Source organism: Artibeus jamaicensis, unplaced genomic scaffold, assembly GCF_021234435.1.
Source record: "Artibeus jamaicensis isolate MK-2021 breed Jamaican fruit bat unplaced genomic scaffold, CSHL_Jam_final contig_518, whole genome shotgun sequence".
NCBI lineage: Eukaryota > Metazoa > Chordata > Mammalia > Chiroptera > Phyllostomidae > Artibeus > Artibeus jamaicensis.
In genome coordinates this window covers 2,011,919-2,024,818 of record NW_026521870.1, presented here as the reverse complement: position 1 = coordinate 2,024,818, position 12,900 = coordinate 2,011,919, and the positions used below count along the sequence as shown (strand labels likewise).

The window sequence follows — 12,900 nt, the reverse complement described above, 5'->3', positions numbered from 1 at the left end:
TTTAGTTAGAAAGTAAAAATTTTTGTATAAAATGTAATTGAATATCTTGAATGAAATAAAGAGAAAAACAACTTAATTTTTTAAAAGACTGGAAGAAAGCCCTGGCTGGTGTAGCTCAGTGGATTGAGCTCGGGCCTGTGAACCAGACCATCACGGTTCGATTCCCAGTCAGGGCACATACCGGGTTGCAGGCCGGTTCCCTGCAGGCCAGTTCCCAGCAGGGGACGCATCGAAGGCAACCATACATTGATGTTTCTCTCCCTCTCTCTTTCCCTTCTTCTCTACAGATAAATAAATAAAATCTTTTAAAAAATTATTTAAAAAAAAGACTGGAAGAAGATGGGGGGAAATGAAGCATAGGGTATATAGAACATGTTTGAAAAATCTGTTTGGAAAGAATTTTACATTTATACTCCCATTTTTTTTTCCTGAAGCACTCCACTTGAAGTTTTTTATAACTATCAATTCTGTGTGAAGAAAGAATAGACAGATCCTTCCTTCACAGTTACAAGAACCAAGGCTCAGTAAAGTAAATGATGTATATGTCCAATAAGAGGTAGATTCGGGATCCAGACCTCCTGCACATCCAGGAGGAAAAGCTGTTGTGGAATGTAAAGTGAGCCTGACACGTTCAGAGAATATGAGTAGGATAGTTTGGATGGAATGAAGAGGGTATATAGGAAAGTCACAGGAAATCAGGTTAAAGAAATAAATATGAAATAGGTTACAGAGTACCTTAAGTAACATAATAAAGAATTTGGATTTTTATCCAAGTCAGTCATTTTGAAATTATTTTTAAAGCAATAAAATCCCTTTTTAAAAAAAATAAGAAATCTTATATGAGATGCCAATATGAAAGCAAATTAAAAGGAGGTAGTTTTTCCAACTGAAGCTGTTTCTCCTAACCCTCAGCCTCTGAGGAGAAAAGTTTGAAAACTGAAAAAAATACGAAACTGAGAATTTTGAAAAGTTGTGCATGCTGACATGCTGTACCAAGAGGCAAAGGGTGCAGGTGAAAGGACACACTCTAGAGGCAGGAATCGCAGAAGCGGGGCTATCAGGGCTGCCGCTGGGAAGGGAAGGCAGAGATGCTTAGAGACAGAAGAATCCGAACAGAGCCAGGGATTTCAAAGATTCACACTCGGGCAGCTGTGGGAGACAACAACATAATCACAAAAAGGGTGAAGTGCAAAGGAGGAGGCTGCTGGTTTTGATGAAAGACAGTGATGTACTTTTAACTGTGTTTTAGTCATTTAGTCCTTTTGACTACACTGTGTTATAGTCAGAGGAATAGAAAGCAGCCCTGTTTTCCCTCTACCAGTTTTTTCCCCTTTTTTATGGCACAAGTCAGAAAGCTGCACTTTGTTATATTTTTAAAACATTTTAAGTGCTTAACATTTCACCTGAATGTCCAACATGAAGAAAATGCAGGCTCCTCAATGGCCCAGTCTAAAAAGAAAAAAAATGACCATTTCCATTTTTGTAATATTTCTGTTCCTCAGACAGTCTGGATAATTAAATGCTAGCGTATTGAATTTTTTATCTTTAAAAATATTTTTCCATTGGAGTTAAGTACAATTCAATGATTTACTTCAAGCTTAATTATTTTGAAATACAAGATTTTTCTTGTGCTTTATAAAAACAAATGATGAAAGTAAAACTTATTCAATATTGTGAATCCGTCCAACTAATAGTAATTGAAATGAGAAAAGTTTTGATGGAGAACAAGTTACAGTTTTTGGCAAACTGAGTCTGCTGAGGACAATCTCCATGTCTCTGAGTTTCTGAAACTAGTGATGCAAGTGCTCCCGCCCTTTTCTGAGAACACAGCCTGACTCAGGCAGGCAGCTGCTGCTATTAAAACAGCTCCAGCCCTGCACGCTTCCACACTTCCCTGCTGGGGTGAGCGCCACCACAGAGATGAAGCTAGCGACCTGGTGCTGGCTGAGCTCAGCTGTCCTTGCTGCCTATAGTTTTTTGGTTGCGGCAAACAATGAAACAGAAGAAATTAAAGATGAACCGGCCACGCAAGCCTGCCCGGTGAGACTAGAGAGCAGAGGGAAATGCGGGGAAGGAGGTGAATGCCCCTACCAGGTGAACCTGCCCGCGCTGACTATTCAGCTCCCGAAGCAGTTCAGTAGGATAGAGGAGGTGTTCAAGGAAGTCCAGAACCTCAAGGAAATCGTAAATAACCTGAAGAAATGTTGCCAAGACTGCAAACTGCAGGCTGATGACAACCGAGACCAGGGCAGAAATGGACTGTCGTTACCGGGAGGGGCTGATGAAAACAAAGTTACGGAATTGGAGGACGAGGTCCACAAGCTGTCCTCCGACCTGAAGAATGCAAAGAAGGATATCGACGTGCTTCAGGGTCGCCTGCAGAAGCTGAATCTTGTAAATATGAACAATATTGAAAATTATATTGATAGCAAAGTGGCAAATCTAACATTTGTTGTCAATAGTTTGGATGGCAATTGTTCATCTAAGTGTCGAAATCAAGAACAAATACAATCACCTCTAGGTATGTATAATATCCTTTTTCTTATCACTTGTCCATGAATGTTATATAGCTAGGCAATTTACAAACATTAACCTGAGCAAATAAGTTAATTAAACGACAGATTAACTAAATTAAGCTTTTTATTCGTCAAGGTAGTACAGGAAAAACTAATACCTTTGCAAATGTGTGACCACAGAAATGATATAAGACCCTAATTACGAAGACTGTAATTAGTTCTTTATCCATTAGAAAGCACTTTCAGTTTCCAAGACCTTTGCTGCTGCTACAGCTACACACAAATCAAAAGAAGAGAGAAAGAATTTCTTAATGTTTTAGTGCATTAAACATTTTTTTATCTCTTCCCTGACGCGTTTGAAAACAATAGGGATAAGTGTTTGTGGTGGTGCTTGGTTCACTGAAAACCATTTTCTTGGTCTGCTGCTGACTGCTCCCTTTCATGTGGCAATGAAGAGATATTTGAAAGATTTTAGCAAGTAATCTGCAGTTCATAATCCCAAATATCTGGTGAAAATGGGAGATTCTATAGCTGGAATCTTAAAAGCAGTTTTACAATTTCATGTGTAAAAAAAACTTTGTGCTTTGAGACCTAGTGGCAGAAAAACATTTTAAGGAGAGTTTGGGCATGCCACTAAGGGAAGGAAAACACTCTTATTTCTTTTCCTTTTTTTACCTGAAGCTAGAACTCAAGCATATAAAAATAGAACCCATCCTCACCATTCAGATTACTTGAATTAACTTCAATAAATATATGTTAAAAATAACAAACCTATCTGCCTACTCTGCCCATGAATCAGCTGTAGCACTGGTTCTTCCCAACCCTGGCTTTCTCTCTGAGTTCCTGGGGCCACTATCTATGATAGTCTTGTTACACTTTGGAAAGCCATCTCTGCATTAAGACTAGGACTTACCATGAGTGTGAAGTTGAAGGGATATGGTGCCTGGGGCAGGAATCACATTCATTTGAAACAAACACCTCATGCATGTTCCATCCCCAGGGAATCTGCCAGTGAAGGTAGGTGGGGGGCGGTTCAAGGAACACCTTTGCTCATACACCAGGCAGCCTGTGTCTGAGGTTACCCTGCACATTGCAAGGCAGAGAACTTCACATCTTAGGTGACATCCTTGGGCACACATTAGATTCTCTTGTCTCTTTTTTACTAAAAGTTTTGGGAAAATATCCAAATATTTTGAATTCTAAATTCACATGAATAGATTTCTTGTGCCTCAGAGCAGTTTATATTAAACTTACATTATCTGGCACGCATTTTTATAAAACTTATCTAGGAGTAAATATCTGTATTTGATTCCTACAGAACCATGTTAACTAATTATTACACTCATCCTGAATGTAATCGCCTGCCATTTTTTTCTAGAAACCAAACATATGGAATCTGGCTAAATGCTTTCCTGGATAATAAATTCAGAATAAGAATATTGGTATATTATTTTAAAAATTTCCTTTTTACTGGAGCTTCTTTATTTAGTGGTCAAGCAAGTAAAATAATGTGAATGTATGATCAATGAGGTACATTAGAATTTTACTATGTCATTTAAAACATATCCTGTAAAACTTCTTGACAGTGGAGGCTATCAGCGCCTTAAGGTAAAAGGAAATAGAAGCCTGTGATTCCTTTGTATGCATGGACAAAGAGAGGTGGGGTCACTGGCAGAATACCTACTGAGGGTAGCTCTCATTAAATATTACTAAATGATTGAAACTATTATTTTTATTTATTCTTCCTGTTATTTGTTGTTGATGTTGACCAACTAAGAGTAGGTAGTCTGCTTTGTAACACCAGGTTCTTATTCTGAGGCCTTTAACAAGCATTTGAACAGGTTCAAGTAAGTCTAGCCGGGCAGGGTTCCATAATCACTGTAGATGGAACTGTCAAACTGCTTTCGTACATACAAAGAATTCTTCAGATGCATAGATTTTTTTTTAACAAAACCCAATATCTTTCTTTTCTTTCACCTTCAGTCCAACATCTAATATATAAAGATTGCTCTGAGTACTACACAATAGGCAAAAGAAGCAGCGAGACCTACAGAGTTACACCGGATCCCAAAAATAGTAGCTTCGAAGTTTACTGTGACATGGAGACCATGGGGGGAGGCTGGACGGTGCTGCAGGTGCGTCTCGATGGAAGCATCAACTTCACCAAAACATGGCAAGACTACAAAGTGGGCTTTGGAAACCTCAGAAGAGAATTTTGGCTGGGAAATGATAAAATTCATCTTCTGACCAAAAGTAAGGACATGATTTTAAGAATAGATCTTGAAGACTTTAATGGTGTTAAACTCTATGCCTTGTATGATCACTTTTATGTGGCCAATGAGTTTCTCAAATACCGCTTACACATTGGTAACTATAATGGCACAGCCGGAGATGCTTTACGTTTCAACAAACACTACAACCATGATATGAAGTTTTTTACCACCCCAGACAGAGACAACGATCGGTACCCCTCTGGGAACTGTGGGCTCTACTACAGCTCAGGCTGGTGGTTTGATGCATGTCTTTCAGCAAACTTAAATGGCAAATATTATCACCAAAAGTACAAAGGTGTCCGTAATGGGATTTTCTGGGGCACCTGGCCTGGTATTAGTGAGGCACATCCTGGTGGCTACAAGTCCTCCTTCAAAAAGGCCAAAATGATGATCAGACCCAAGCTCTTTAAGCCATGAGTCACTAATGCTTATTTCTCTGAGTATTTGTTACCTAATAGGGCAATTAATTCCTCTTTGTACTCCTTTTCCATGGCTAAAAATTTATTTCTGAGCTGTGGGTACTTATGCTAGGCAGCATTTGAAATAAAGCTGAACAATATACATTTTAAAGGAGTCCTTTGTTGCTGTTACACTGTTATGCAAAAAAGAAAAAGAAAAGAAAAAGAAAAACACTTGCAGGCACCTGGGAATATTGAAAATTACATGTTAGATTTATAATTCTCCTAATTTCCACTAACCAAAAAGTCTTCTATTAGTTGTATTACTTGCTATAATTTAAAAATAACAGGCTAGATTTTACACAAGTAATTTATATTTTGGCTATGACAAACACATCTGAGGGAATGAATATCACTTTTGGGGATATAAAGAGTTATTCAGGTATTTATTTGTGTCTTAATAGCCTAATCCTTATTCTCAGATAATCGTATTAAATATATGGCATTTACTTTGAGTCAGGAAGACCCGACAGCATTTTAGTTCCCAGGCAAATTAAAGGTCTTCATGCACTATTCATGAAATGTAAAGTATTTGTCATTTAAAATATTTTAAAATGTGGTAGCATAACATCACCCCTAAAAGCATTCATTTAACCATAAAGACCATTGTTTAAAAGTAATTCATTCAGTTTATATCTCTTTAGATGTTTGATGGTAAAAACTGCTCTAACATAAAAATAATCTTCCTTTCAGCTCCATGTCTAATAGCTTTTAGGATAAGATTGCTCACTACTGTACCAGACTACTGGTAGGCTTCCTTCTGAAGAAGCTGGTGTGGGTAAAGAATGAAGCATTTATTTACAGGCTATAATACTCTGAAAGCCCATTTTATATCCTAAGCAATAATAGCTTTAAAGCTGAGTTTTATAGGGCAAATAGATAAATGTATTTATAAAAGACATATGAATTTTGAAATGTATAGACCAGTAGTTTGAATAGTATATATTTTTAACTCTAACTGTTATACTGGTTATTTTAATATCAGAAGATTCAAATACAGTTGTCTATTTTTTAATCAAACAAAAGTATCTGGATCTTTTATAATTAATCAATTAATTAATATCATATTCAAAAGATGATAAACATAATGTGTTAAGTTTCATCATTGTAAAAAGGGATCATTTCAGAGAGAACAGCAGTATAGTGCTGCACGTTTAAAATACTCAAAATTTGAAATACTGTATGTGAGTCATAGAAATACAATCTTTAATTTCTAGTGTCTGTTTCTACTATAGTAACTAAGATTTCAAAATATATTCACAAAGATTCACCTTTACGCATTACTTAAAAATGATTAAGGAGGATAGCTGCCTTAAATAACAAGTTAATTTTTTGAGCATTGCCCTTTACAGAAAATTCTAATCAAGAAACAAAACATACTTTTAATAATATATAACATAAGTTTTCAAGTAAACATAATGAAAAGTTAATATGAATACTGCTAAAATGTTAAACAGAAATACAAATAGAATTAAGTTATGACCAAAATATATCACTCTAGACCAAAACCTATAATTATAGATTTCAAAGGTTGCATATCTACCCAGTAGGATACCAATGTAAATGTCATAATCAATTTACTTTTTATTTCACTCTTTTGTTTTTTAGAATGAACATTTTTATATTATACAGTGTATTTATTACAAGTAAGGGCATTTTGATTTACTATATACAACTATTAATATATGTATAAGTTTAAGTAAATTTAAATTTCTGTGATCAAAAATGAACTCCTCACAGAATACAGCTCTAAACAAAAATAGCTCATATTGCCCTGGCTGGTGTAGCTCAGTGGATTGAGTATGGGCCTGCGAACCAGAGTATCGTGGTTCGATTCCCAGTCAGGGCACATGCCTGGGTGGCAGGCCAGTTCCCAGCAGGGGATGCATGAGAGGCAACCATATATTGATATTTCTCTCCTTCCCTTCCCCTCTAAAGATAAATAAATAAAATCTTAAAAAATAGCTCATATAGGGAGTATGCACTGATATAATGGGAACTAGGTATCATTTCAGGAGAATCTGGCCTACAATTCATTAATCTATGTAAATACTCAAATGCATCTCTTCCCACCTTATTTCAAAGGATCAAAATTTTATTTTCCATTCTATTTTTATGGCACTTTTCTAATAAAAAGTTATGTAACATAGAAATTGTTTTTTGAAATCACTTCATGCCACTTATTATGAAATGTATTTTAGATTTTTATAATCTTTACCATGTTTATGGAAGTAGATTATATCTAAGAGTTTTCTGCCTTAATACAACTTTACTAATAAATGCTAATGTTCATAAATATGAATTTACTATTAATAAGCATATTATTTCAGAGTCTTGTCTTGTAATAACCAACATTTATTTTAATTAAAACTTTATTTCTGAGCTTTATCATTCTTTGAAAATATTGGCTAAAACTGGGCTCTTAGAAATTCTAAGTGGAACTGCTTCACTCATCACTGAGAAAAAAGTCAACTATTTCTGATAAGCAATAATGCTCCAATGAATTAATGATACATCTGTCTAATAGATAAAGAGCTTAAATATGCAAAGCATAGAAGATATTCTGGTAACAAAATTTGCTGGTCCTTATTTGTTAATGGTTACCCGAAGAAAGATTTTAAAGGTAAATGTCATGAGTGATGTTATCACAATAAGCTCTTGTTTATAATTCTTATTATTTTTATATATGAACAAATTTGTTTCATGTCTTTGAAAAACCCTGTAAAATAAAAGATTTACTCTTTACATCTATTTATTTCTTCAGTGTGAAAACATTATTTACATATTTATTTTTGTCTGAAAGTTGTATAATGTTTACCTAATGAGAAAATATCTTTGACTCTTTGAAGACTTTAATGAGTATGATTTTACTAACAGGAAGACAGGCAAATGCAAAAACATCATTATCCTATTTCCCTCTATTAGAATACTGTTGACACATTTGAGATAGAAAAGTTTCAGTTTCATTTTGAGGCACTCAGCTCCATCTCCTCTTTTTCCTTCACTAATGCTGCTCTGCCTCAACCCTCATTATACCTCCTTAGGATAATGCAAATGCTTCCTAATAGTAACCCGTGCATCTAGTTTCACTCTATTCCAATCTATCCCCCATTTCAGTGCTAGAAGGATTATTAAAAAATACATGATCATGTCATCGTCCTGCTTAAAACTTTTCAACAACTCCTCATTTCCTGTATGATAAAATCCATCAAATAAGCCCCTTCATGAACTGTGTTCTGCCTACCTTTTAAAGTGTTCTTTTCTACCACTACTCACACTCCTGCTATACTGAGTGCTTTGTTTTTGAACAAATCATGTTGCCTCATATTTTCTTGACTTTGTGTATACTATTCCGTTGGTTTAGATAGAATGCCATCCTTGACCCCTGCTGAATTTTATGTTCTCATCCATGATTTAAGATCAGGGACTCAGAGCCAGACTTGCTAGGTTTGAATTTTAGGTCTACCACTTGCAAGCTGTATGATCACAAGCAAAGTCACTTAATCTCTCTGTTCTTTGGTCTCTTCAATTACAAAATAGGGATAACAGGACGATTTTCCTGTTAAAGTTATTGAGCAAATCAAATGATATATGTAAAGCATTCAGAACATACATATGTGTCATTATCATCATCATCATTCTGAAAGGTATCTCTTCTGGGTGGTTTTCTCTGATGACATTAGGAGGAGTTTGGTACCTTCCCTTTTTGGTCTTATACCATCATAATATTACTTATTATTCATTACATTATCTAGGTCAAGTTCTACCCTGAAATCAGTCTGTTTGTCTAGGATGTAAAGGAAATTTGAGACAGGAGTGTTGTTACTCAAAGTGGTTCATGAATATGTTACCACAGAGGAAGGGCTATAGTCTAAAGAAGACAGAGTTATGGTAGGGGAAGGAGTGGTACTTTCAAATCATAGAATTTGGGAGATGGTACATACAGGTGAGAAGTGATTGAAACCAGAGGAAAATAACACAAGACCAGATCAGATATATACTATAGAATTGGGCACATAACAATGGCAAACTTTTAAAAGAGGTACTGGGAACTGAGGCAGCTTATTAAGAAAGTAGGAAAATTCCCTGGCAAGTTGAGTGAGGAAACTGAGACAATGGCTGACCAAATGGTGGGAACATCTGAGCAACTAATAGCCCGCTAATAAATCACAAGACCCTATTCTCCCTAACCAAAGATGCCTAAGAGCAAATGGTTTAAATCACATTGTCAGGGAAAAAGATAACAAAAACAATTAAGCTTAGACTAATCCAAGATAGGAGTGAAACTAACCAGAGAATGACCTCTGCCCTGCCCCCACTATATGCTCCTTTTGCTACATTGGCCTGCAAAATGACACATCTCTAGATCCCATGAATATGCTGTTGACATCCTGCCCTGGGACCTCCCCTAAAATTCCTGCCTATAGAAAATACTGTGTTGGCCAAAAAGTTTGTTTTTTTCCCCATAAGATGGCTCTACTAGTACTTAGTTATCTTTAACTTTATTTGAAACAATTTTGTTAGATTGTATTGTGACAGTTGTCATATCAGTGTGCATTTTTTAAAAAGCTTATCAAAACTGGTGAATTTTTGTGTAACCATTTAAATATTAAAGATGAAAGAAAATAAGCAACACTTTTGGCATATTATGCTTTCTTATTTTAAGAAAGGTAAAAATGCAACTGAAATGCAAAAAGCAGATTTGTAGAGTGTATGGAAAAGGTGTTGATTGAACTGCTTGAACATGTCAAAAGTGGTTTGCGAAGTTCTGTGCTGGAGATTTCTTACTGGATGATACTCCACAGTCAGGTAGACCAGTTGAAGTTGATGGTGATCAGATTGAGATGTTAATGGAGATCGACATTCTACCATGCTGACATACTCAAAATATCCAAATCAATAAAGTTATTATGAAAATGGAAAATATGTTTCTTATTTTATGGAAAAAAACAAACAGTCTTCTTGTCTAACCCCACAGACAAAACCCTCAGGACAGAGGAGCTGATGCTCCTCTTTAAGTACACCCGTGCCCCCCTTTCCTCAGGCTTGTACTTTGTTTCTATCCTAAGCTACAAAGGTTCTGTCAAGACCTGCACCTACAGGACAAATGGGCAGTGGCTGCTCATCACAGGCTTACCCCCTGATCCTGTCTCCAGGGACCCTTATTTTTGCCTCACTGTCCCAAGCAATAATGAACTTACTCTCACTTTCACCTGGATTCATGTTTTAAAAAATTTCCTGCAAAAGTCAACAACCTTGAGGTCACCTTACATGGGAAACGTCCTGGACCTTGCCAGGGCAGGGCCAGCCCCCAGCATGGAAGCATTCCAGGAACAGGAGCATACCTCTGGGTACAGGTCATGTGGAGAGGTATGACTGTAACTGAGTGGACAGTGATTTTTCTACTTCAGTCTGAAGAAAAATGTATTTTCATACTTCTTATACTATATGGTAAATTTGAAAATAACTTTAATCATAGAAGATCCATGAGTGCTTTAATTTTTTAAAAATTACAGACCAGACTAAAAACCTCTTTGAAAACCATCTTCAATTCCAAATCTCCTCCCTCTCCCCTGAGGTAACACGCTGAATTCAAACCATAATTCAATTCTGTGTTGCCAAGTTGCAACATTTGCTGAATCACAGCTTTGCCAGGGTTCTTTTGTTTATTGATTGGGGAGAGTTGGAAATGAGAATTGATATTAGAGAAGTTGGTTATACTTAGAGATCTCAGAGGCTCCAGAATTCCCAAAAGTGACTGAGCTGCCCAGCCTCCTTGATGTGTTCCCTAAGGCTCTTCTTGCTAGAAGACAGTGCTGCTTTTTCTCATGAAGATGCAACCATAATTCCTCCTTAGGCTCCTTCATCCAACTCTGTACCACCTCCAGATCTGTAACCAGGGCATGCCCTAATGTCAGCTATTAAAGTCAAATTAAGGAGAAATCTTTATACTGCTTTGCCGATAAAATCAGCAGAAAACATGTGGAGGCAGATTTTAAGGTTGCTTGAATAAAGAAGAAAAAAACCAAAATTTCAGATGTCATTGAATCCATTGATACAGGTATATTTACCAGAAATTTAAAAATTATATTTTATTATTTATGCTATTACAGTTGTCCCAATTTTCCCACTTTGTCCCCCTCCACCCGGCCCCCCTACTCCCTCAAGCAATCCCCATGCCACTGTCAATGTCCATGGGTCCTGCATATATGTTCTTTGGCTACTCTATTTCCTGTGCTATATTTAGATTCAATTATCGATAGATATGTATTTATTGTCATTTTATTGTTCATATTTTTGATCTGCTTCTTTAAAAAGACCCTTGAATATTTCATATAATACTGGTTTGTTGGTGATGAACTCCTTTAGCTTTTTCTTGTCTGGGAAGCTCTTTATCTGTCCTTTAATTCTAAATGACAGCTTTGCTGGGTAGAGTAATTTTTTTGTTTGTAGGTTCTTGCTCTTCATCACTTTGGATACATTTTTTCAGTTCCTTCTAGCCTGTAATACTTCTTTTTAGAAATGAGCTGACAGTCTAATGGGGAACTCCCTGAAGGTAACTAACTGCTTTCTTGTGACTGCCTTTACAATTCTCTCTTTGTAGTTAACCTTTGGCATATTAATTATGATGTATCTTACAGTGGGCCTTTTTAGGTCCATTTTGTTTGGGACTCTCTATGCTTCTTGGACTTATATATCTATTCCTTCACCAAGTTAGGAAGGTTTTCTTTCATAATTTTTAAAATTGGTTTCATATTTTTTTGAAATGGTTGTCTCCATTTTCACCCCATCACAGTCCCCTGCCTCACCCATCCCCGCTCCTACCCTCCAACCTACCCCCTTTGGCTTTGTCCATGTGTTCTTTATACATGTTCCTTGATGTATATTCTTACCTATTCTCTTCCATTATCCCTTCCCTCTGGTTACTGTCAGTTTGTTCTTTATTTCAATGTTTCTGGTTATATTTTGCTTGTGTGTTTGTTTTGTTGATTAGCTTTCACTTATAGGTGAGATCTTATGATATTTGTCTTTCACTGCCTGGCTTATTTCACTTAGCATAATTCTTTGTAGTTCCATTCACGCTGTTGAGAAGGGTAGGAGCTCTGTCTTTCTTTCTGCTGCATAGTATCCCATTGTATAAATGTACCAGAGTTTTTTATCAACTCACTTAATGGTGGGCATTTAGGTTGCTTCTAACACTTGGCTATTGTAAATTGTGCTGCTATGAATATTAGGGTGCACAGGTTCTTTCGAACTGGTGTTTCAGGATTCTTAGTATATAATCCCAGCAGTGATATTGCTGGGTCAAAAAGGAGTCCCATTTTTAGTTTTCTGAGGAAATTCTATACTGTTTTTCACAGAGGTTACATCAGTCTGCATTCCCACCAACTAGGGTTCCTTTTTCTCCAGAACCTTGTCAGCACTTGTAGATTTGTTTATGTCGGTCAATTTTTTCAAATAGGTTTCCAGTTTCTTGCTGTCTCTCTTCTCCTTGTGGCACTTTTATGATGTGAATATTGTTACGCTTGAAGTTGTCCTATAGGCTTCTTACACTATCCTCATTTTTTTAGGTTCTTTTTTGTTCTTTCTGTTCTGATTAGTTGTTTTTGCTTCCTTTTTTTCCAAATTGCTGATTTGATTCTTGGTTTCGTT

At 36.3% G+C, this 12,900-nt stretch overlaps 2 protein-coding genes across 2 annotated transcripts in view; one reads left to right on the top strand and one right to left on the bottom strand.

Annotated features, from left to right (window-relative positions):
- Positions 1 to 12,900, bottom strand: part of CCDC146 (coiled-coil domain containing 146) — a 151,185-nt gene that overhangs the window by 90,709 nt on the left and 47,576 nt on the right. The window lies entirely within an intron of this gene.
- FGL2 (fibrinogen like 2) lies at positions 1,857 to 7,998 on the top strand. Its single transcript, XM_037162227.2, has 2 exons — positions 1,857 to 2,521; positions 4,500 to 7,998. The coding sequence occupies exons 1-2, from the start codon at positions 1,921 to 1,923 to the stop codon at positions 5,204 to 5,206; spliced, it is 1,308 nt and encodes a 435-aa protein (XP_037018122.2). The 5' UTR covers positions 1,857 to 1,920; the 3' UTR covers positions 5,207 to 7,998.

Excerpts from the sequence above, each read along its gene's own strand:
- FGL2 (XM_037162227.2), top strand. The coding sequence starts at position 1,921 with ATGAAGCTAGCGACCTGGTGCTGGCTGAGCTCAGCTGTCCTTGCTGCC. Across the intron at positions 2,522-4,499 it reads ACAAATACAATCACCTCTAG|TCCAACATCTAATATATAAA; the intron begins GTATGTATAATA and ends TTTCACCTTCAG.